This window comes from Anomalospiza imberbis, chromosome 4 (genome assembly GCF_031753505.1).
Source record: "Anomalospiza imberbis isolate Cuckoo-Finch-1a 21T00152 chromosome 4, ASM3175350v1, whole genome shotgun sequence".
In the NCBI taxonomy this organism is placed as follows: Eukaryota; Metazoa; Chordata; class Aves; order Passeriformes; family Viduidae; genus Anomalospiza; species Anomalospiza imberbis.
In genome coordinates this window covers 41,846,779-41,872,805 of record NC_089684.1, presented here as the reverse complement: position 1 = coordinate 41,872,805, position 26,027 = coordinate 41,846,779, and the positions used below count along the sequence as shown (strand labels likewise).

Sequence of the window (26,027 nt, the reverse complement as noted above, 5' to 3'; positions counted from 1 at the left end):
TTTCAAACAGGCATTGCAAACTTTACTCTTCTAGCATAAATGCCAATTATCAGGAACATACAGGAGAAGGAAGGACTGTCAAAGCAAATCAACAACTACTTAAGCAAACAAAGAACATATAAATACAAAATGTGATTAAACTGACAGAGTCTCCTGCCATGCTGATTACTGAGAATACTCTTTTAAAGGCTAACATTTCTCTAATACAAGCAGAATAAGCCATGTAGGATAGTACTTCACAAGAATGTCACCACTATACAACAAAATCAAGAAAAGCTGTAGTTCTTGGTGGGACAGAGGTGAAAGGAAGTCACCAAATAGGAATCATATTTAAAGATTACCCAGTTTTATTGCTGAGAAAAAATGCTCTAGCCAGCCTAACTCTAGCTAAATACAAAATTTCTAAGAAATCACTTTATGTCATAAAAGCTTAAATATTTAACAAACCAAAGCATGGTTTGGCTCTCAGCCACACAAACATTCAACCATGTGATTCAATTTAAGACCTAGTAATTCCATTGGCTTCCTTTCTGGTTCAATATGTACAAGCCAGACAGAGGCATGGAAAGCTCACTCTTTACATTAAAACTTTGAGGAGGAGAGCTGCTGATAACACCTGGTGGAGCTTGAGGACAGATTTCCAAGGCTTCTGTGCAAAGACTGATAGGAAGGGAGAAGAGGAACTACGATGGATTCAAGCACCATGATGGTGTGGAAGCAACTCTTTAATAGTTGCAGCATCAAGTGCTATTCAGAAGTTACCAGAGATGTAAAATAAGGGTTTTTTTGACAGCATATTTGAGGGCTGTACTTATAGGTAGCATCTGCAACAGAGTTTCTTATTGTCTCAGAGAATACTAATGTGGTTCTCTGTGTTCATAAACTTGAATAATTACATTCTGACACTAATTCAAATTCAGTTTTTTTTTCTTTGTTTCCCTTTGGTTGCTTCCTATAAGAAGCCTAAAGGAAGTTAGGGATGAAAGAGCAGATTCTTCAGTGAATCTTCTTCTTTGACTTTCAGCATTTACTCCATGACAAGGTACTAAGAACATGTCTTTTCTCTAAAACTTACACATAATCCATAAAAATTTGATTTCAAAAGTACTTATTTAAGGGCTCAATATGGAAACATCTATCTACTTCAGAAGTACTGCTTTCTTTATGGGCTCCATTCCTCTTCCAGTCACTTCCATTAGTTTATGAAACCTTTACGCTCCATGGCTCCACCTCTGGGGAAAAAAATTAGAAAAGAATATTTTTTTGGTACAAGACTGGGGAAAAAAGTTGATTTTCTTCTCAGTCTTATGGACTCTGACATTCTGTATGCTTCTGAGCAGAGAGAATGAGCTCCATTTTTATGCACAATACAAAACCTTAAATAAATGCAGCACTCTAGTTGTGCAGTTACTTGGTACTTTGTCCATTGAAGATAATTGCACTAGAGCAAGAGGACAGAACAATTAATTAGCGGAGCCAACAAGCAGAGGATAGCAGAGCAAGAGCCACGGGGTGAGATTTTGTTGGGGGAGGAGGCAGAGTTCACTAAAGAAGGCTCTAATTATTGTGGCAAAAGAAACACTGGAGAAGAATTGCTTCAACAATGCAAATGAGTGGGTGGAAAACTCAGCTCTACATGATGTAGACAGTATTTGAGTATGGATTTAAAAAGACCCCTATTTTATGCATGAGCCGTTGCTTAATAAAATGTCAAAGGACTGGAGAGAGCTGGAGGTTATGGTAAGATTTTAGAGGGAAATTTGCAGCAGTAACAGAGAAAAGAAGATTTAAAGTACTTTGTTGCACAAGAAGCCAGAGAGAAAATGCTGAGGACACATATTTTTAGGGCAGGGAGAAGAAGAGACCGACTACAATAATAACAATAAATAATGTGCAAGAAGTCCATTGCACTACATAATGAAAATGGGAAAATGGATTCTTACAAGAGAAAGGTGTTTGAGAAGGCTGATTTGCTCAGGAGAACAAGGAAAGAGGGCTGATAAAGGAAAAAAGCTGTGTGCTAGAAGTCAAGAAGTTACAGAAAATATGAGAGTAATCAAAAACTAAGAAGGTTAGACTTCAGGGCTCTGGGGTTTTTTATAGGGTGAGAGTTTTCTACAAATGGCGAAAGATTCTCAGGACATTCCAGGATTTTGAAAGAAGTGGACATAAATTTCTGTCAGGGAAACATATCGAGGTCTGATCCACCAGTGTGATACAGTAATGAAAAAAACACTGGCAGTAGTTCCCTTTTTCCCATGGAAACTGAAAATATTATCACCAGTTTCTAAATCCCTGAAGAGATCTGATTACATTGTATGCTTCCGGTCACTTGTTTTCAAGAGCAAGGAAACAGATGAGGAATAAAGATAGAAATAAAGAATAAAAATACAGTTCAAAATAAGGAGGAAAAAAAGAGAAGACCTTTGCCAATAGCACCAAATGCCATAGCCGGGAAATAAACTTTCTTATTTATGAATACCTGATCTCAAGGATTCAAGGAGACATTTATAAGCAAATATTAATAAAGAAGTTTAGACATAGGGTATTTAGGCAGAAACATCTAATTTTACCTGTCTGTATTTTCCATCACATGTAACTTAAATACTGTAAAACGCCACCAATATTTTCTTTTGAGTATCTTATTGTTTCTGTGACAGCCAAACCAGCAAAGTCATTGGCTGTTTCTGCTTTGTTAAAGAAAGGTTTTTTCATTTGCTTGCAGATTTGCTTCTTTAAAGAGAAAACAATACTACTGTACCTTAGATATCACTCAGAGGTAACTGCTCTTAAAATGCTTAAATTAAATTCATTATTAAAAAACAGCATTCTTTTCCCAAACATTATTATGTATATCATAATTGATTTTTGGAAGAGCATATATTCACTTCCAAAGGCTTTAATCTTTACAGTAGCAACTAATCAGGACACAAGCCATCGAAAAAAATATTTATGTCTGTAAACATGAGCTGCTCTTTTTTCCAGTGCTCACAAGGGTAAATACCAGAGATATAATAAAGACAGGAGTAATTAGTTAATGGTTACACAGAGTAAGAAATCAAAACCAGACATTATCCAAAAAAAATTTTTACATTACAACATTATGTTTTCAAGGCAGGAGAATGATTTCTAAAATCTTCTAAGCCAGCTAGCAATGCTTCTGTTGTTGAATAATAGTTTGAATGAAAGAATTAAGAAATTCAAGTAGAAAATGGCCCTGCATTGGGCCTGCAAAGGAGTGTGTTGGGGGATGTAGCTGACATTGAAATCTCTTTATGAACAAATGGAGTACCCTTTAGAGTCTGCATGTAGTATATTTTTCACATATTTAGCATTAGTACAAGATTTCTATTACTTCTAAAAAATAAGCATTTATTTTACGCTAGCAATTATAATTTTATTACTATAAAGGTTACCTACAATATTTAAGAAAACCAAAGATGCAGACATTCAATAATTAAGAACACAGTGTTCCAGTGTCATTACAGTGAACAGTTATTTAAAATAAGAAACAAATGACAAACTAATGATAACCCTGGTCCATTATTCGCTAGATATCATAATAGATTATTTACTCACCATGAAAACTTTGTTCTGCGGCATAAATTTGGTAATTCATTTGGACAGGGACTCCCTCTCAAATCAATTTTTTAAGGCCCCATAACACTAATTATAAATTACAAATCTGGTTTGTGCTTATGGACCCATCATAAGTCTTTCATATTTTAATTTGTTGCCACCTCATCTCATTTCATAAAAACTAGCTTGTAGAATGATAAAAATGTTTAGCTACTGTAAAATATTTCTAGTATACTTTAAATTATTTTCTTAAAACTTGGAGTTAAAACATGTTTTCTTCACCTGCATCCACCAATCAGGTTTGAAATTCCTTTAAATACACTTGGAGTTTGCCCATAAGGCTACTTCTGATTTCACTTAAATAATAATAAATAATACCCCAAACCCAACCAAAATAGGATATTTTCTAAGGATTAGCATATCAAAGGAAAGAAGGTAATATGCAGATTTTACAAAAACAAACGAACAAAGTCCAAACCCAAAAGAAATAACATGGCAATTTAAAATCAATGTCAACTGTGAAAAGGATAAAGCCTTTCTGTCATTCTATAGCAAAGTGATGTAGCTCTTTTAACCATATCCATGCTGTTAATAATTCTTTTCCTTTTTTATCCTGTACATTTGAAAAAGATACATGTATAAGCACTTAATATTTTGGGTTTAGTGCTCATATTTTCAATTTCCATTTGTTGTGGGAGCAGTGACAGGTTTAGCCTTGCTTGTAGACCAACTCTGGCTGACCATAACACAGCATCCTCCATATGGAAATTGTTCAGAAGATGTAGGAGATGTTACCTGCTCTGTCCTTACTGCAATTTAGATTGTCAGAGTATCATTCATTTATATAACTTTTATTTAACAGGTTTTGGACAAGCAAAGGGGATAAAAGGGACTGACACTGCATCCCATTATTAATGTGGAAATTAATGTGGAAAGTTGTAGGCTTAGGTAACTATGCTATTTCAGCTGTATCTTTGGGGATTGGAAACAAAATAATTGCAATTTATGCAAAGCATTTTCTATTTAAAAGAGTAGCAAATATTTGTTACAAATACTTTCCAGAAGTCCTGTCACACATGTGATCATTGCTCTCCTGGCTCTGCTTTATTAAGGTGGCTTTTAGCAAGTGAGCTGCAATCCTGATACAGCATGGACTGACCTCCCATTTGGAGATTTTTACCACTGCACAGCTCTTCTTTTGTTATGTTCTCTGGTCCCTTTTTAAATATTGACTTGCAAGTTTGCAGGCAAAGAAACATCATTTGAGTCAGCTATACAGTATTGCATGCTGGATCAGGAATAAAACGTTGGGTCAAAACCACTGCACTGCAGCAGGTAATTAACCTAAGCCTATGAGGGAACTTAATCAGCTGAATCAAAGGGCTTGTGACTTTGGAACAAAGGTTACCAGGCTGTGCACAGGGAAATGTTTCCTGATGGCTAATGCACAGCTTCTCACAGCTTCTCCTTATTTCCAGTTGCCAAACTCCACTGAGGAAATCCCTAAATGCATTACTGACCAATATTAGACACACATGCACTGTGTGAAGAAATGTAAGTATATACTATATCTAAATATTTTATTTAACATTTGTACACAAAACTATAGTATTTGATGCATTCAATGTAGAGTCTCAGGGGTACATGGAATGAACCATTTCAAACTTATAACAAGGAATATTAAAACATACTACAGAAGAACAAATTGTAAAATAACAGACTACCACATGCAACCACAGTATTTGAGTTAAAATTTTAGGTAATTAATTGAATTTGGGTAACAAATGGTAGCCAGGGGAGAGGCGGAAAACAAAAGTTCTTTAATATTGCCTCTGCATTAAATTGCAGCCTGCAATATGAATTGATAAATAAATAGGGAATCCAGGATGAGTTCAGGTTTTCACAGCGTGCCTTCAAGCATCTGATTTTCTACCAGCTGTTTGGTAAAGTGATTATGTATTTCTCCAAGCTACAAATCAGTTGATCTTTCCAGCTACACACAACAAGGTCTTGTCTTTATTGGAAGTCTTGGAAAATTGGTTAATTAAGTCAGTACTAAAGCAAAATTCTGTGGAATCAAATTGTGACAAGGTATCACCTTGGTTGTGTCTTTCAGAAAACACACCTGAAAAGTATTTGTCTGCAGTATCTGCTTCTGAACTGCCATTGCTTTTTCCTTTTAAAGAGTGGGATGGGACTAATCATCTTCTTCCTATGGTAACTACAAAGTTAATGTCGATCAGACAGTAACTACAAATTATTTATTTTTACTATCAGAGCTGTTACTTGTCTCCAGTCACTTCAGAGTGTGGATTTGGAATTTTATTATTACACTTTATTTTTTATGCTAAAAGAATTTTAGGTGTTTTACATCAGGTAATCAAGCCTTTCTCTTGCATTATGTTCTATAAATCTGGCCTTCTAAAAAACCCACATTGTTTATACTGTGTGTGACATGAGATACAGTTTTTATGTATCTATGTGATTTTATGATTTGTCAAATGTGCTTGCTTGCCCCAAACATTTACCATATGTATTTACATGTAATATCTTACAATGCTGAGTCTTTTTTTTCAGCATAAATGTTGTAGATACCTACTGTTTAGCCTAATGGTCACTATGTTTCTTCTGTTTTAGTGCTTATGTACCAAAGACAGAAGCAGGTCATTGCAAGTGGGCAGAAGTTCTGAAAGATTTGGAAAGGATCAAGACATCCAAAGTAAGTTCATAAAACAGTCAGCATTCCGTATAATCATAGAAGAAGACTTAATAAAATCTTTAGCACTGCACTCAGCTAAGAAGTGTTAGTGAGATCGAGAGGGATGGTGTTTGTTAGCTAATGTTTCCAACTCTTGTTTTCTTGTAGGATATTGATGTCAGTTTATACACTGCAAATGCAGATGAGGATGTAAGTAAACTTCATATATGACCACAAGTAATGTTTAGTGTGGTGGCTTCATGGCCTTACTAGAAATTGTACCCTAAAGTAGACTTGTTTTAATTTGATAAACGTGTCTAAAATCAAATAATTTGCCTTGGAATAAATAGTTCTTCTAATCAAAGTGCTTATGATAAATTATGCAAGCAGGTATTAATTATTCTTATTTAGTCATCTGCTAATAAAATTAATCAATTGAAAGAGATGATCAGGGCCATGTTGGGTGGAGCTTTGAGCATCCTGGCTTACAGAAAGGAGTCCCTGTGCATAGCAGAGGGGTTGGAAGTACAGGATCTTTAAGGTCCCTTCCAACCCAAACTATTCTGTGATTGTGTGATTCAAAATCATTTTATCAAAGCAAACACTGCTAAAATAATTCTGAGATTAATTTTTCATTTAAGGGAGCATTACCTGCTTCCTCTACTCTCTTACCTATTCTGAATTCAGATCTCTGAGTTAAAGTGTTAAAACTACTAAGAATAATATTAATTCCACTATGTTTAGTTATATGCCAGGTTCCTATCCTAATTATTTTCCTATCTTCCTCACTAAGACATTATGTTTCACCCCATCTTAGCAACTGCTTGGTCTTTTTGTTCTTAGCTCTCACAGCCCATCTCTGCAGATATTCCAATGTATTTGAATAGTAAGAAAAGTTGGCCAGTAAGTAAAAATCAGCCTCTTTGTGGCTGATTTTATCTTAGATTACAGCTCACTTATATCATACTTGTGCTTTAAATTATATCACAAATTATGTCCTACATTTGCTTATTCCTTTTTAATCATTAAACTATTGCAACTGCATTTTTTTCAGGAAGAATGCCAAGAACTTGTAATGAGGTGCTTTTTCTTAGAGACAGAAGTGATAATTCAAGAATGTCGTATCAAAAATTGTAGTAAAACACAGGATGTGTGGAACATATGGAAAAATGGAAATGAAAGCTTTGAAAATAATAAGGTAAGCAACACCAACAGTGTAAGGAAAAAAGGCAAATCAAAAATGTTTCTTTGGTAGCAGAAATACCTCTTTTGATACATAAATGGTTGAATGGTAGAGATGAAAACTAATGAGATTCCAGTAACCTGTACTCGTAATAATGAAAAATCAGTGGTTTTTAGAAGAATGCTTTCAGGATTCCCATCAAAGCAAATACTTCTGTGCATGCTTACATATGTCAGGGTGTTTGAATGTGTGTGCATAAATTACAGTTTGCAGCTTCAGTACCTGCAGTCAGATATGTTAGACACATGCAGAAAAGTATCTTAATTTTTAGAGGGACAATCATTTGCATCTTTCACTGAAGTGATGTACCTCTCAAAGATGATTCTGTTCAAAAAAGTAAGCCAGGAACTGCACAGACCATAACTACCATGGAAGCCTCCACTAATATTTTCCATAGCCATTACCTGCAGTGGAATTATTCCCCAAAGCAGGGCAAAAAAATGAACTCTCTATCAGAACAAATGGATTGGTATCCTGCTTTACTATTGCATTTTTTTTTTCAGTTGAATTCCACAAAATCAGAAAAATGCAAAGAGTGTGAAGAATACGAAGAAAAAAATTTTACAGAATTTGTACAAAATTTTGAAAAGGTTATACAAAGGGATTGCAAACACTGACCAAAAGACATAAGCTGGGAAACAAGATTCTTACATGAACACCCTCAGAGAAATCAGATTATCACCAAAAATAAACCAGAAAAAAAAATTTACAATCCTCTTGGTTATCTCTTATTATATCTGTTTCTATTGTTGTTTTCAGGTAAGCCAAATTACTTCTTCTACCCAAGAACTCAAAGGCAAAAATTAGAATATTTATGTGAAGACTCTTTGTCTTTTCCCCTTTTTGTACAATGCTAGCATAAGGGCATTAAAAATTACCTCCAGTCTTCTCACAGAAGGTAAAGCTGGTTCTTGGTTCTTATATCCAACAACAACATGTACTGTTCCTTCATTTGTTATCTCTAACATGACTTTATGCATTAATGACTAGAACTCCTTTATGATTACCAAAGGTTACAATTGAGATGTCAACCAAAGCAGTGTTAAATTAATTCTCTGAATAAAAGAGGTGGCCAAGTCTCTTGCACTCTTAAAAAAAATAAATTCTATGAATTAGGTAGAAATCTTGCCTATGAAGTAGGGTTTGTAACTTTAATCTCCTTTTGGGAAAGAACTTTAAAGACACAAATCACTTTTGACCAATTATTTGGAATCATAACTACATTTCTATGACTCAATGCAGTCACCTGTCCTCTGGTATGTCTGTAATGTTGTCCAGTCTCCTTTGGGCTCTTTCTAAACTAACTGCTTTCCCCATGATTCATATTCATGTCATACCAGCTGCCATCCAGAATAAGTAATTCTTTTCTCCAGGCACCTCCATTTCTCTATCTTCAGCTGATAAATGGCTGAGTCATTCAGCTGTCCACTTAACGAGAAGGAAGTTTCAATCTCATTATGGCAACAAACACACTGCCTGCTTCTCTTTTATTGTTGGGATGCTCCCAACAGTCAGTCTTTAGCACTCTGAGGAGATGAATCCCCAGTAAACTGCAAGAGGAAGAACATAAATATGACCATGTGGGATGTCATCTTCCAGGGGACTTGTAGACAAACAGGTTGGTACATTCATAAGCACATTGATATCAGCATTAATCACTGGTAGAAATATCACAAAAAAGAAACAAATTATTTGCCAACATAAAACATCAAAACCAGAAGTGTTTATTACATAGTTTGCATGAAATAAAATGGTCCTACATTTTTAATTTTTCCTTAATTCAGTGGTATGCACTGAGTATGATTTTTCCTTACCTGATGTCATGTGCACAGGAAAGGTAACACCAAGTTACAACTTTGGTCTTTAGTCAAAGAGATAAAGGGACTTTCCTTATTTCTGGCATTGAGAGGGAGGCAGTGTACTCATGATGGGAGAATCAAAGAGCTACTTTGCTCAGAATTTTCTTTATCTTCACCATTTTGAAAATAAATTTCCTGATTTTATTTTGTTTTTCATTAACTCATTTACCAGTGGCGAGTATGTGAAGTACAGTGAATTTGTCTTTCCAAAGAATATTGCTAAGTCTGTGACCACTCAGCTTGACCACTCACTCTGTTAGCCACTTTCTGTTGGACACTGGCCATATCCCTTTTATTTCACTTTACTTCCACCTGGTCCAGGTGCAAATTCTGGGATGAAAAGAGGCCATTTGCTAATCTGGATCTCCAGCATTTCTGTTAGGACCTAATTTTTCCTGAGAGCTAAGCAGCCATCTGAAAGCTTTACTACATCCTGAATCGAATGGTTATAATAAATCATCTAGTTTATCCAGTTTATACCAACTAGTTTCTAGTATCTAGCTGATATAAAGGATAGATTAAATTAAGGCCATCTTGTTATTTGGTTGGTTTGTTAGTGTTTTTTGGTTGTGTGTGGGTTTTTTGGATTTTTTTTTTTTTGGGGGGGGGGGGGGGGTGTTAAAGTCACTATGACTAAAACATGGACACATCTGTTCTGACTTGTTAGTCCTGCAGGCAGAACAGTTGAAACTGATTCAGAATGGTTACTTTTGAAGTAAACAGCCCCAGGTTGAAGAAGGTATTTCTTCTACAGAAGGCTGAGTTATTTGTGTGGCATTTACTAGCTAATAATTTCCAACTGCTGTTGGCAAATATTAAGGAAAAGATTAATACTGTATTTTCTCCAATTAATCCTTGTCAGTTAGGGGGACTAAGGCGACTCATAGCAGAGTGTTTGTATGTACAGAGAGAATAACTACCTTTTGACACCAGAAGAGAAGAAAAATGCTCTTCCGTCAAAGTTTTGCACTACTTACTTCTGTTTTCTTGACATTGCAATAATTTAAAATCTGCTTTTCCTTTCCATTCCTAGTACTTAGTATCCACATTTCTTGTCTATATACTAACAGGATAATATAAGTAGCACTAGTACAGATGGTGTCTGACATCCTCTGCCTTCTTGATGTTTTACTGGACCCTGAAGATAAACATGACTTGTTCATCCATAGAATGTTGCCTCTAGTGGCTCCCAAATGTTTGAGCACCTGTTCATCAGGTACTGTTCAGATTATTTCACAGACATTTTAAATTCTGAACTGCAGATACCTTTCTTGTTAGCACCTTCACTGTTTTGAGGAAAATATAAAAGAGGGAATTCTTTGCCTGCAGTGAGATAGCTGGAGGATCAACAGCAATTTCAGATTATCCATCTTGTTTATATGACTATGTGAACAAAATAATAGTCAAGAAAAGTACTTTAAGATCCATTGCAGCTCCATGGGGCAAAAGCTCAGAGAGACAATGAATATTTGAGTCAGTCAGCCCAACGTACAGAGGTAACACTTACAATGGAGGGAAAACCACCATTTTATATATATATATATATACACATGTATAGAGATATCAACAGGTATTCTCCAGGGATAAAGCAGGAATTTCTGTACAGCATCATGAATTTTATGGAATTTTACTCTCGCGCACTTAGGGAGGAAAAGAAAGCCATAGATGAGCAAGCTGAGCATTTTTTAAACAAAAAGTTCAAATCAGCACCTTGAAACTGTCTCCTTCCAACTGTTTTCCCTCAAACAATGCTGGAGAATTCACGTCTGCTTATTAAAAGGCTTAATTAAGCCAATAATTAACAACTTAAATAAAGACAAAAGGAAATAAATATGTTTTATAACCTCACCGTCTTCTACATGCTTATTAAATGTGGTGTTTTCTTATATTTCTAAATGTGGTTGACCAAGTCAAGCCAAACAGGAATCCATTGGCTTTGACAAAATGGGGGAAAAGATGAAGCAGTACAATAAAGAATGAAAAATCTGCTGAGATAACTGGCTTATCTGTGACATGATATAAGCAGCTCACTACTTCTAAAAGTTAAAAACATACAGGAGAAAAATGAATGAAGTTAGAACATAAAAAGAAATCAGGGAATTTTCTGGGAATTTTCCAGAAATGGTAAATCCTGGGACTGGTAAAAAAGAGCCAGTGGCTCTTTGGAAACAATTCTTGAGAAGCCATAATTTCTATCTCTGTGCAGTGGAGCTCCTGGAAGTTGCATTATAAAAAAGAAATACCAAAGGCTAAAAAAAGCTTATTTTAAATTTAACATACAAATTAATATCTTATACGGGTTTTCTTCCTTCTGAGTCCTCAACCATACAAACTTTTCCCCTTTTTTCCTTTTCCTAGTGGCACGCAATACTCCTCAGGGCTTTCCACTTCACTATATACAGAACTGTTTCTAATGAACTGTTTTACAAGTTTTAGTAAAGGAAAACAAAGACCTGCAACTAACTTCTATGTCAAGATGCTTTCTTGAAATCAAATTTTAAAATACATTGACAGTGCTGCTGAAAGAACCTTCATTAGACAGTGTTTTGCTATGAGATTAACAGAAGCCATCAGTTGTGGCTTTGTTTATTTAATGCCTTTCAGGAGGAATCAACTGTATTCAGCTTTTCAAGATGAAATATTGAAGGTCAGTAATCCTTACAGAACCTTAATGGCTGCTCTACCACACATGACAGACCTCGATAAACTGACAAAAGAGAATTTGAGAGAAATTTTAAATATACTTATGTCATTGGAATACCACACAATGATAACATTAATTGAAACAGTGTACCTGTGCCACAGATAAAACTGAAAAATCATTCTTTTTAAAACTTGTATTTCCTAGCTCTTCTAAGAATCACAGACATCCTGCAGATAACTGGAAATCTATAGTCTTGCAGTAATGCAGGACATAGTAGTAATCCCAGTTTGGGGTTCTTTTGAGCCATTAGTTTCCCAATGAGTGAAAATTTTCTCTATCAAGAAAAGGAAAAAACAATCTAATATTTCTTATGTTTGATAAAATCTACTATATTTCAATGGAGTACTGAGAAGCCGAACCTTAGTTTTGGTCAATCTCAAGGCATTCAGATGAGTTTATTCAGTCAGTAGCACAAGGAACTCCCCAATCCTCTGAGGCAGTGATACCGAATAGCAGGTGTTAATCATAATCCATGATGACAACTGGGATTTCCTTCTCCTCATTAACCTTAATTGTGGCTTTTTACATCCTGTTTTCCAAGAATCTTTTTTTTCTTTTTTTAGTTGAAGACATCAAATGAGAGATTATGTTTCCTTTGGTTTCCTTGGTAACTAATTCAAAGAAGATTACATCATTCTGAATAATTCCTGCAATTTTTTTTCTGTGATAAACTTCCTGCTTTCACAAACCATTTGACATTTTAAAGTTTTGACTGAAGTCTTCAGACAACATTTCTCCCTCTTATACTTCCTACTGCAGGCCAGTGACTGGGCTTTATTTTACCCCAGACAATCGTCCTAGCAGTAGATATCAGTCATTTGGCTAAGTTAACTTAACCAAAATCCCTTAGCTGTACTGCAGTTTTATCGCATCACATAAATTCTTTTTAGGACTTCATCCTCCAGCATTTTATACCACTAATAAATTATGAAGATCTACTTGGGACAACTTAGACAAAATTCATTGAATTTCTGAAGTTGTTTGTACATTTTAAGTTCTCCAGCTATAACAGCTAAAATGCAGATGTTAAGCATTGGCTTAAAGACCTAAAGGGGTTTTTTGGTCAGTTTTATGTCCCCTTTTTTTCCCATAATGACCTTCTGAAAGCACGAATAATTCTGGACAGTCTGTGACTTATTTCAGCATTGGTGAAGGAATCTTAAGCAGAAAAACTTCCAAGAAGCAGGCATCAATTGTGTCAGAGCTGGCATATAAGCTAACCCAGATATGTGCTTGTATAGGGTCTCAGTTATCTGGTGACTGACAGTAAGTCAAGCTATGGAAATGATTCCTTGTCCTCCTCAATGCAAAGGAAAGGGCACCATCACCAGCAGCCAGTGGCTCTTTGGAAACAGTTCTTGAGAAGCCATAATTTCTGTCTCTTTGCAGCCCCATTACCAGCCACATAGGGTGGCGATAGCTGTGAGACTATCATGGAACATGGTGGTTATAGAGATCATTTTTTTTCTAGGAAAGCTGCCTTAAGATAAAAATGTCAAAAAGTTGTGTTCTCTGGACTTTATCAAAGGCCTTTATTCCTATACAAATAAAAATAAAGAGTGGGGAGGCCAACAGGCACAGCACAGCCTATTTGGGTTTGGCTACATGAATTTATGAGTCTGCATTTAGTCCCAGAAAGCAAGGAGTAATTTTAAAATGCCTTGATATAAAGGGACAGGTCCAAAATGATAGCATTCCTGACAAATATGCTATAAAGAGTCACAAGGAAAGGATGAAAGCACAGAAAGCATTCTTTTTCCCCCTGGTCCTTTAAGTTATTCTAACCACTAAATATTAATGTTGACAATATTTGGAATTTAACACTTACTCACTCACTCAGATATGTGCAACTCCTCTCACTAAGCTGTTACCTGCATCTTCCAAACCTGCAAACCATGACCAACTCAAGGAGTATTGCATGTTGAAACTATACAAAAGAGCACCCTTTTTCCCTGAGCAGCTAATAAGTGCATTTCAAGTGCAAATCACCTCAGCACTGGTAATCTCTGAAACTTGTGGTACTCTAACCACAACAACCATCCAAACCCTGGGAAACTGAGGAAGAATAACACACAGCTGTTTTCTTAGCTGCATATCACACCCATGAATGCTGAGAGTAGCAAATCTAAAGGTTCTGAGAAGAAGGGAATAAGAATGAAGTAACATATTCACTGTTTACAGTGCCAACCCATGCTGGGAATATTTTTGTTTATTAATGACAGAAAACAAGATGTGCCTTTACCCTTCCTACTTTCTTGATTCATGGTAAAAAAGATTTTATGTAAAGCATGGTAAAAAGCTTCCTTCTACATCCCTCTTCTCTTTGAGGGAGTTACACTGCACAATAGTTAGCACATCGAGACATATGTGGTACTTGAACAATGAAGCAGCTGGACAACATTTCTGCAAAGAAAAGGTGTTTATTTCAAACTATTCACTCACAGATTGTTGGGGAAGATGAAATAGGAAAACCTTATAAATATGATTGCCTGGCAAAAGATTTGGAAAATACAGACATTGAGATGAGAACTAGATTTGAAATAACAAACCTTGACCACTGAATAACTAGAAAACAATAGTATAGCCAGGCTGAAAGCAATCCCCCTTTCTGATTAAACAGTGCCCTTTACCTGCAGATAGGTCCAAAGGTCAAATGGAATGCTCTGTCTCGCCCCCAATGTATGGTTCATCCCACACCTGTGACCCTCCCCTGAAGTATCAGGTATCTGTGACCCCATTGGCCCAAGTCCTGCTCCAGCCCATCTTGAAGCCCCCTGATAAGGTGTGCCCGAGGGACTGGATGCTCTCTTGGATCTTCCCCTGGGACCCTCACCTGGAACGCCCGCTCCCTCTCTCTCCCTCTCTCCCTGGGCCTGCCATGAGTTGCGCCTGGCAACTCCAAGCAGGGCCTTTCCCCCTTTTAATAAATCACATTTTCTAAGACCTGACTTCAGAGATCTCTCATCCATCCAAACCGTCCTGGAGACCCGCGCTCGCTACAACAGATATTGTGACAACAAAAATACTTCAAGAGAGCTCAGAAATCTAATCATGCTTAAGATCATTATTTGCCATTTTCTGGTTTGTAAGCAGAGCTTCACATTTTTTTTTTCCTTGAAAATATTTTCTAGCAGAAACTTATTACATCTTCAGAAACAGTGTCTAAAGCAACTTCTTAAGCTGCTGCTTTATTTTTAGTCTACTGATGTTATTGTAAAAAGAGAATAAAAACTATTTGTCAAAAATCACCTAGTGAAGTCATTTGCATTTTTTGCAATTCCTAGGAAAATACCTTGTGGCATACTAGCACATGTAAAGAGTATATAGATTACATTCTCAAACTTTCTCAGGACTTGAGGTAAATTTAAAGTGGTTTTTATTTTGTACTCCAAAAAGGATTATTGGAATTTTCAACTTTCACTATTGTCAAACAAACAAAAAAAGGCAAGTTAGAGTAAGTCCAGAGAAATTGGCTCAACAGTAAAATACTTGGCTATAAAGAATTTAGAATTAAGAATTTTTCATTCCTTGTATAAATGGAAGACTCAATCTCCTTTCAATGCAAGTGTTTTTTGGTTTTTTTCCAAGATGACTCAAATACTATCTGATATGTACCTTTGTCAATACTTATACAATGAATTGTATAAACTCATTTTCGTTTTGCAAATATAATGAGAAAACCCACCTTGTGCTTGAAATTTCTTGTATTTTTCCTTGATGAAAGAGCTGAAAGTGCTTTTTATTAAAATCAGAAATTGGAGTTGTCCAAAATAATACAAGCGCTTTTAGACTCAAAGGAGATTTAACTCCTTTTTTACTCCATATCAATATACTCAAAACTTTCTCAGAATATTCTAACAGGGGAACATTACTATAAAACATAAGTCTGAATTTTTATAATTGTAATCATTTCAACAGTTAGAAATTCAATACATTTCTGGGAAGAAGCCCTACAATACCCTTGCTGATGGTAGAGACTTAAATAAAGAGTAACAAGAATTTTTTTTAAACTGTTAAGGAAAATAGATTATTTGAACATGAGTCAGATGATTATAATTGAATTTTAGTTTTGTATATTACTATTTTTTTTGTCTTATCACCTTCCTTATAGTTTCCCTTCCAGCATTTCTTTGAGGTGGGCATTAGGCTTTTTAAAAAAAACCATTAAAGCATCTGGTTACACTTTCAGAGTTAGATCATGCCTCCAGGACACAGCCTTTCATCTGGGTTGTGAGAATGGCAGTATCCTTAGAAGAAGGAAGTTGTGGAGCAATGAGGTGACAATTCCTTGGGATGAGAAGCAGAATTTAGAGAAGTCTGTGCATCACCAACCTTGCTGTGGACAGGTATCAATGCTAAATTGTTTAGATACCTTCTTTTCAGGAATTTGGAAGAACTTTATGAAAGTAAAAAGAAAAGAAAATGAGAAAGATAACTGAGATGAGTCACTGGTAGCAACATTTATGCTGTAAGGGTTACATTTCAGACTGAGATACAACTTTAAGCTAAAAGGATGTTCCCAATACAGCAAAATGGTAAACTCCACCATGGCCAGCCTCTTGATCCCAGGCTCAAAAGAAGGGACGACTAATACTTTCTCTAATTAAATTAGTTCATTTTTCTTTGCTATTTAACTTCAAAGATATTTATAAGGGTAAAAATTAGTAATCTTCTTTCTACGCCTGCTGACATAAATATGTAATTTCTCTACTTACCCTACCAGTCCTTCTTTAAACACAGAATTGCTGAGGTAACATATCCAATGTTAAATGGCAGAAAGGGGATAATGCACATACTACATGTTCTTGCCAGCTGTGAACTGTAATCAAACAACAAAGAACCCCTGAGCATCTCTTATCCTCTGCTACTGAAAATATCTAACTAGCTCTCCAGCCACCCACCTGTCTTGCAGGCAAACACTTTTGGAAGTCCTCCTGCTGAGGAGCGGAGTGAGTGAAAAGATGGGAATGAGGTTTGCCCAAAGGTCAACCCACAAGTACCCATTCTGTGCACTGTAAGTACAGAGCTGTTTTCCTTTGCTGTCTGAGCTCAGAGGCCTGCAAATTGCAGAGATCCCTAATCACACTTCACAGCATAAAAATGACCTCTCAATTTATTATTCCATCCTCAACGTGTAGTACTCAGCATAATCAGTGCACTGAGCACACTTTGGAGTTAATGTGGATTAAAGATTAACTATGACAAACTGAACTTTTCAACCAAGTATCCAAAGGCAAAATACCAATTAAGCAATGCTGCAGTTCCATGCAGACAAAGCACATGTAACATGTAACAGCTTTACAAACCACATGGCCAGGAGTAATTTGTAAGCTTTGCAATCAGGTTAACAAACTGGATATGGCTTCTCCTGTGCTCCCATTTCTGAGCAGTTCCAGAGAGGGTCTCTTATCAAAGCCACAGTTAATGAAAAAATGTGTGCAGTCCTTTCCTCCAGTCATTACACTGCCACAGCAGAAAACACAAATGAGTTTTGACTGTGAATGTCCTCCAACCATCAAAAGGAAACCTACTCTGAAAGATTAGTCTGAGCTCTCAAGAGCATTGGAGGCTTAAGCTGCACATTAGTGTTTAGTATTTCCCTAGAACAGTTAAAAAAACACCAGATGGAAAATCTTTACTGCATTCTGGTTCTTCACATGTTGGAGGATTTCCCAAATAACTTCTAAGAAATTAAAGGGGATATGTTACAGTAATAATTGCAGTAAAGAGAATCTAGATTAAGTCTAATTCAGTGAACTTTATAACATCTTCATGTAAGTGTTCAAGTGACACCAAGTTTATTAAAAAAACCTTCTTGAAACACATGCAACTTTCATGGAACAGACAGCATTAGCCTAAATCATAACCATTAGCGTAAATCATAACAGTATCTCTCTTTAAACCTTAGACACCCATAATACACTTATTAGAGTATCTGAATATTTAAAAAAAAAAAAAAGGAAAAAAGTAGCACTAACAAAACCAGAAACAAAAAAGAAGGCATGACTTACTGGGCTGCTGTTTTAGCAATAGGATGAAGGAATGAGGAATGAGTAATAAAAATCTCTCTTTCAAGAACATATTTTCTAGTAAGCTTGCAAAGTAGACAGCTCATGACTGCCCGGTTGATTTGGAGAGACTTACATTGTTGGGGGTAAATGGACAATTTCCACCAAGGGATCCAAATTATACCTGAACTGACAGCTGTAAATGAAAGACTGAATATAACCCTTGTGTTTTCAGTGCTCATACACTTTGTCCTTTCCTACTATTTCATTTTTAGCATACGCTTCATATACCTGATGGTGGGTCATGAACACCTACAAGTGTTTGTAGTGCTGTACCATTCCATTACTGGACTGGATTTTTGCAGGATCAAAGTTCTTATGAAAACTCATTTAAGATAATAAAAAACTTTATACCTATATTTCTCTAGCAAATTTCAATTAAATTTAATAAAAATAGATATGAGAAGGGTTTTTTTCAGTTGTAATGGGCAGGTAGCATAGTTGCAAGAATTCTTTAGCAATATGCAAATCTTATAGTTCTGCAGTGTAAGTAAGGCACAGGCTTGAAATTCTTTGTTTTTTTTTGGTTTTTTTTTTTTTTTTTTTTTTTTTTTTTTTTGTCTATAGAGAAGCATGTAAAGGTACTATCTGTCTATTAAAGTGTGCAAAGGAATTGGTTAACAGTCATGGGATAGCACAGGGAAGATTTAAACCATCACTAAAGAACTTGGAAATGCCATGAAATATTTGCCTGTTAGTGTCCAAGCATATCAAACACTTGTCCTGGAATTCCATTAAGGTAAAGGCTTCATAAATTTTAGTTTAGACATCACCAGATGACTGAGATTGAAGGGACTTCTAAGGATCATCTGGTACAACCAACTCTGGCCAAGCAGAGTCATCTAGACGAGGCTGGCCACAACCATGTCCAGTTGGCTTTTGAATATCAGTTTGCTTTAACTGTAGAATAATTGATAATAATAATTAGAGCTGCTTATGGATGGTGTCATCATGGTTTTGTTCTGTGGTGGTCACCAGGAAATCAATCTCCTCGTGCAGGACATAAAAACAGTTAGTTAGTTAGTTAGTTATATTAGCTAGCTAACTAATTGTCCTGATTTCTACAGCATCCTGGAAACAGTATTCTGATTCATTGTGGTCTTTTAACTTAGCCCACTAAGAACATTATGCCAGCAGTACTTATGCCAGTGAATATGATTGTGGGAGTGTGTATAAATAAGATCTGGGTTCTCAGCCTTATGATTTTAAAAAGATTTAACTTTTTTCATATTGTATTCTATGCATTTTAACTACATTACACATCTGCTTGATGGTCAATGAAAGCTGTAATAAAGAATTTGAGATTTTAATTATCACTCCTGGATTAATATTTTCATAAAAAACCAGCAACACTTTAAGTGTAAGGATAGGTTAGAAGTTTTGCATTGGATTGCTTAGTGTACTCTTTCCAGGTTCAGCCAAAGCCCCTTGGCTCTCTTAGGTACTTAACAAAACTACAGACAATTAAACAAAATGGAAACACACAGACAAAACAGCTCACTGTGCATTGAACACAGAAATCAGACAGACTGACCTGCAGTTTCAATATGGTTCATTACTATAATGCGACAAACCAACAGCTGATACTTTATACCTGATAATGGAATATTTTACCTTGGCATATGCTCCTCTAGTGAGGCACTGGAAAGAGTTTCCTTTCAGATCACACTTAACACTGCTCCCTTTTATCAAGTACTTCCCTTTGAACTAGTAATTGAAAATAGTTGAGTGCATTTTATTATAGAATTACTTCCCAGTCACACTCAAATAGAAACATATTTATTGTTCAGCAAAGACTTGTTGAGCAAACAAGAAAAGTCCTTGCCCTTCACTAGTATTCTATTTACCTGAACTCTGATTTAAATACTTTTGATGGAATGGGCATCTCTGTGAAGCATTATTTTTTCAAGATGCCTATTTAGAACTTGTTCAGTATTAAAGGTATGTCAATTAGTTACTTTCAATAAGATCATAATAATTTCCTATCACGCACACTAACAACAAGATGGTTCCACACTATTGGACTGCCTTATAGCACAGAAGACTAGAAGCTACATAGCTATGAAAACAAAATTGAATGTTGCTGTCTTGAAGCAGAAAAAGGTTCATATTTTTCAGGGTTGGAAGTCATGGCATGGGGAGCTGGGGGAGGGAAAAGGCTGGTAGAAGCTGAAAGAGTAGTAAAGCAGGTATAAGTGAGAAGGCCTGAGAGCAAGCTGTCCAGGAAAAAATGGAAGCTTTAGTTTTGTGTCTGAAAGACACTTTGAAAGGTACAGTGAAGAATGGGGATTTTTAATTTTCTCCCCTCCTCCATCCTGTCCCTCTTCTGACGTGTTTTCTCTCCACCTCATCCCATACCTCACAACTCATCCTAGACAGAGTACTCCCCCCTCCTCCGCACTGTCAAAGGCATCTTAACATCCATCTCCTATTCCCTGCCTCTGATTAACCAGCTTTTCTTCCCAGCAGCTTCCCTAATAAAGGAAGGGCAAAGAGAAACTCCTGAAAATGTGGCTTGAAGACAAGCACCAGAAGCAGAACTCAAAGATCTGTGGATCTCAGAAAATGAAGCTTTTCCCGGCAGAGCTGAGGCAGACGTGTTGGTGGGACAGTATCTGCTTTGGATTTGGGCTACTTATATGGGCTGCCACTCCCTTCCTCATCCTCGCATAAGCAGCAGCAGATAGGGTAAGGATGAATTGTTCAGTCCATGGCAGTCAATCTTTGTCACCTCAGGCACAAGCAGAACATGAACTTTGCAGCACCTACAGACTCACACTAAAGAAAAATATTACACGCCCTGGCTTGGGAAGGCTGTGTGCATATACAAGATGCTGTTTGCATCCTGCAATCATGTTAACTGTCCTCAATTTAACTTGCAAGAGGCTGACTACTGAAGCAGTAGTGCATGAAAATTTGAGAGCAGCTGTATCACATTTCAGGCCTTGAAGGCAAGCGTGCATACAAGTGCTGTTATTTTTAGAACATTATATCCTAGAGAGTTCATCTAGGACACATATGGACAGATGTCATGCTAATCAGGGTTGCAGAGAGCTCCAGGTGAATCCAGCCTGTCCCCCAGTTTCTGCCCTGTCAGTCTTCCCACCTAGGGAATCAGCTGATTCACCCCAAATACAGGAGGATGTGTAGATAAAACATGTTGGCTCCTAATTCTCCCAGACCTTGTTTCCCACCTGTTCAGATCTTGAGTCTTGCCCTCCTGTCTCTGGTACTTACAGTTCTGCTTCATAATCTGCCATTCTACATTCTGTCCAAGCACAGTTTCAAGACAGGCAGAGAAAAATCTCATCAAATCTAAATCAGGAGTTAATCAGGCATTAGCTTGAGAGGCCCTGGAAATTCTCAATATTCATCATTGAACATAACACTTCTATGAAGGGGAAAAAAGACTGTGAGAAATAAGAAACTATTCTTTTTGTGAGGGGGTAAAAGGGACAAAATTAGCAGTAATGATTCTACAGTACTTTGAATATTTAAAATGCTATATACTTCATGCATTTATGAGGTTGATTACAAAATTCACAAGAACAAGTAATGAGAATGTGGTGGGCCGAATAATCTTGAAACTTGGGAGTCAAATTCCAAATGCCTACAAATGTCTGAGCCTTGATTTCCACTCAGTCTCCTATGAATTGACTCAGCCCAGTACCAACAGGACTACTCGAACAAAGAAATATTCTCCTATTTAACAGGCATTACATGTTATGTGCTGTAGTTATTGCTGTTCTTCATTCTATAATTATGGAGGCATATTCATGAATATAAAATTCATGATTTTTGGTGATGATCTATTTTGAGCTAAATAGGCTAAATTCAAACATAGCTGTGTCCAGGTTTCCACAATAACCTTCTAAACTTCAGTATTAGTAGAATTTACTGTTCATTACCTACAATGCCCACAACTCATTTAACTCACATTAAGTAATACAGATATTAGACATTACTGTCCTCTATTTGAAGACTGCACTACCTGCCATAAAGCCGCATAAATTATAACTCATAGTTGATCTCTCAAAGGTCTTCTACTTGTATCAGAGGACTCCCTTTCAGAATAAATAGTGCTTCTTGCTGCTGTCAGTTCTGATATTACACTAAGAGTCTTGCAGTGTTGTTTTTTGAATTGTGACAGGCCTGATTACAAGAAGGAAATAAAATGGAATCATAATGATGTTCCTTATTTTGTATTGAGACAAGCACTCAGAAGGCAAGAAAAAGTAGAGGCATGTTCTGCTGGGCATTGCACAAACACAAAATAGGCAGAGAGTGACTGTCCTGAGGAGATTACAGACTCAGTGAGAATTACAAAGAGTACGGAGTAAATGACATCCAGTGCTGTGATTCTCTTTCTGGGTTTACAGATAAATGTCTGCATATCCAACCTAGATTATTTTATTTGATGAAGAGATATTTACAATCACTAACACAAAGGAAGGAATTTTGATAATCAAACATACCCTAAACTTCAAGCCTCAGACAAACATCTACTAGTAAAAATGTTGTTTCTCATACAGAACAATTACTGTATCTTCTGGCTTACATTCAGTGATGAATACCTGGGAGCTGTGGTTAAAACAACTTATTTAACACCATAATCTGCCTTGCATGCCTTCCATGTTTAGCAGACTAGAAGGGGCCCAACATGAAAAAGTTAATAGCCCATTCCAGGCATCCCTGTCCTAAAGAGATAAAATCAGGCCAAAAGGAACACTCCTAGTCTTAGCAATGCACATATATCTGTAAAAAGAAACTTTCTATCCCTTTTTTGTTACCCCTAGTATAAAAACAGCACTGCTAATCCAATAAAGGCCATTTTTTTTGAAGTGCAACTAGAGAAAGGTCAGATATTTTTTGTACACAGAATTTCATCAATCTCCTGTGTAAAGGAAAGTGGCTAATAATGCAGCTGCAGCCAGCTTCCAATCCTGTTAAACTTCTTGAAGCTCACAGTCACCCCAAGGAAATTTTTGTTTTTCTAGTTTCATAAATCTCTGTGTTCTTTATGAACAAAAACCAAACAACAATGTGAGCAGCTGGGCCTGAGCATGTGACTTTATGGTCAGCAGGAACTTTGCCAATGACCTTCGGAATCCCAGGAGGAATAAAACCAATGCATACATGAATTCCCATGCTTTTCACTCTTCATATCTGGTTCTGCTTGTATCTCCTTAAATGCTCTACAAATCAGAAACATTGATTTCCCTCAATGCCTAGGTCAGCATCTATTATGATTTAATTAAAAGCTTGCTCTCTGAGGAGGTTTCTCTCTGTGATGATATCCTTCCTCTCTGTTATTTCTCTTCTCACTTCTTAAACTGAATGAAGTAGTAAGCTTTAGACTTTTAAAAATAAAATTTTCTTTTAAGTTTATCATTGTTAAATCAGATTTAATTTTCTACACATGTTGATTTATCTCAGATGATCCAAATTATTACCGAGGCATGAATTTTCTTCCTTTGACTTACCTGCTTCTGATACCTACACACAGCTTAGTCACATTTAAGAGTAATTGAAAATATTCCAGTCTCATTCTGTGGCACTGAGTAGTTTGTGAAACATGAAAACTTTCCAATTTGCACTATTTTATCTCTCAAGTCAATTGCTCTCTTTATTTTAAAATTTGACCATTTTACTGATATCAAATCATCATATCAAAGTATCACATTCAAAAGAGCAATGAGGCTGTGAATAAGCTGCACTGCTTTGCTTTTCATGTGCCCACAGCTGAATTCTTTAGAAGGTCCCATTTTCACAGTCAGGCTTAGCCTCTGCCCTCATTCATGTCATCAAACACAGCTGAGTCAAATTCAACATAAAATCTTTATTTTATCCCTTTTGAAAAAGCAATGTGTGAGAAAATTAGAGGACTGTTTAAGTTATAACCTAAGATTTCTCATCAAGACAAGCTGCATCAGGAAGTTTTATAGTCAAAGCAAAAATCAAACTACCAAAATAGATCATACTCCTTTTTTATGGAATGTTGTCACCTAAAGCATACAGCTACCATGATTTTCAACAGAGTCACTTTCTTTCATTTTAAAAGAAAAAAAAAATTAAACTGGAATATAACGGAAAATCCACAACATCTCTCTACCCCATTTCCAAATTTTTTAATTAAAGTTTGTAGAACAAATCCTAAAAGGAAGGTTTTGTAAAAAACAGAATTGTTTTCTCTGGAAGTCCTATGAAATGATGTTGACCCAGATAGCAATTTCTAGGGTTTGTTGGTTTTTATACTACAAGTGTTACTTTTTCTCTGTCACTAAATAAAATCAGTTGATGAAAGTGTATGTTTGAAAGACTATGTTTTCTTAATACTTTTCTGTAATCCAGAAAAAAAAAACAACAAAAAGGTTCTAAAAGAAATTATTTCTTTTGTCATGCCATCGTCTGGGGTTTTGTTAGTAGTTTGTAAAGAATATAGTTTTAGTATTCTATAAAGCATATTAATTGTGTGTGTCTGTGTGTAACTACATACATGTTATAATGTGCATAAACCCACCCACATTATAACATACAGTAGTGTCTGTATACGTAATGCACATTAATCATTAATTAAGCCTGTTCCTTTCAGAAATAAAAGTTACAGATAAAATTCTAAAATATGCAGAGACATGCATAGCTACATAAAAACTAAAATACTTATTGCATTATGACTCCTTTTACTTCAAATGTTCCCAAACATGAAGTCCTTGGGACACAGAAAGCCCTCAGGGCACACCTAGAACATGTCAAAAAGGGAATTATAAAAATTAAATATCTGCTCCAAGTATAGCAAGCAGTCCACTACTATTTTGAGAATGCTAAAGTCACTGGACAGTGTGAAAGAGCTATTCTTATTAACCTTAACCCACTTAATCTAACAAAAAAGATTACCATAAATGTAGCTCTCTGACTCTTGCAGAACCTAAGTTTAACCATAGCCCTATCCACCCAGACTTGGAAAATTGTATCATTAGCACCACCAGGTTTAGGCAGAGCATCTTGATCATTCCTGTCTCTCCTGTCTCCAGCCAGTGTTTAAACACCAGTAGCTACTGGTGTCAATACTAACCCAATACTAACAACATCCTTAACCATATGAAAGCCCCATCAGGAGCCATATCCATGCCTAACCAGACAGCCTACGTCAGGTCAGCTCAGAATTTAGCCCAGAAGTTGCTTGTGGATATAAATTTACCTTTTGTTTTCTTGGGGTCGTACTCCTAGAAGAGTGGTGCAAAACAGGCAAAAAATTTTCACGTGAGATGTTCCTAATTATGAAAGTCAGAAAGCTCATATTGGAGGTATTGAAGGATATATTTTGCTCAGTTCAACATGTCAAATCCCTTTTATCCCTTGCCCTTTCTGCTGTGGAAAGAGGCAAAGAATTTTAAAAAGAAAAATGGTGCTTTGAATAAAGTTGAAGGACTGCTAAGTACGTTCTTGGGAATTTTGCAATTAAAATTTATCACAGCAAAAAGAGATTGTGATAAAAAATTAGGTCATTGGTCAATCAAGTGAAGAGGAAATACTGTAAATCAACTTACATTTTTCTAAGGAGAGAAGCTAAAGAACCCAGCTACAGCAGGAGACATATGTTCAAAAGTTAGTTTGGCCTGTCCTCTGAGCACTTGGGATCTCAAGCAGATGGGACAACACAAAGTATCTATTTACAGCACAACTGCTGTTGCTTCCTTTTTTTTTTTTTTTTTTTTTTTTTTTTTATTTCACTGCCTGAAATATGATTCTGACCAGAAGCTACTGCCATTCTTTGTAACAAAAAGAACAGATAGGTCATGGACACCATTCATCCATTATCACATTTAAAACATGACTGCAGACAAAGAAGAGCATGTGAATGAATGCATGTTGATAT

The 26,027-nt window shown here is 36.2% G+C and overlaps 1 protein-coding gene across 6 annotated transcripts in view; it reads left to right on the top strand.

Moving 5' to 3' along the window:
- Window positions 1–21,443, top strand: part of IL15 (interleukin 15) — a 45,196-nt gene extending 23,753 nt beyond the window's left edge. For 2 of the 6 annotated variants that reach the window (XM_068188040.1, XM_068188039.1), the window contains exons 3-7: window positions 5,696–5,796; window positions 6,217–6,298; window positions 6,446–6,487; window positions 7,332–7,475; window positions 8,024–8,196. In XM_068188040.1, coding sequence (XP_068044141.1) covers window positions 5,696–5,796; window positions 6,217–6,298; window positions 6,446–6,487; window positions 7,332–7,475; window positions 8,024–8,137 — 483 coding nt within the window. In that variant the 3' untranslated portion in view covers window positions 8,138–8,196. Of the gene's footprint in view, window positions 1–5,057; window positions 5,134–5,695; window positions 5,797–6,216; window positions 6,299–6,445; window positions 6,488–7,331; window positions 7,476–8,023; window positions 8,197–8,893; window positions 9,139–20,620 lie in introns of those variants that run through there. The other 4 variants (XR_010998375.1, XM_068188043.1, XM_068188042.1 and 1 more) reach the window with 4 other exon arrangements.
- Window positions 21,444–26,027: the final 4,584 nt, after the last annotated feature.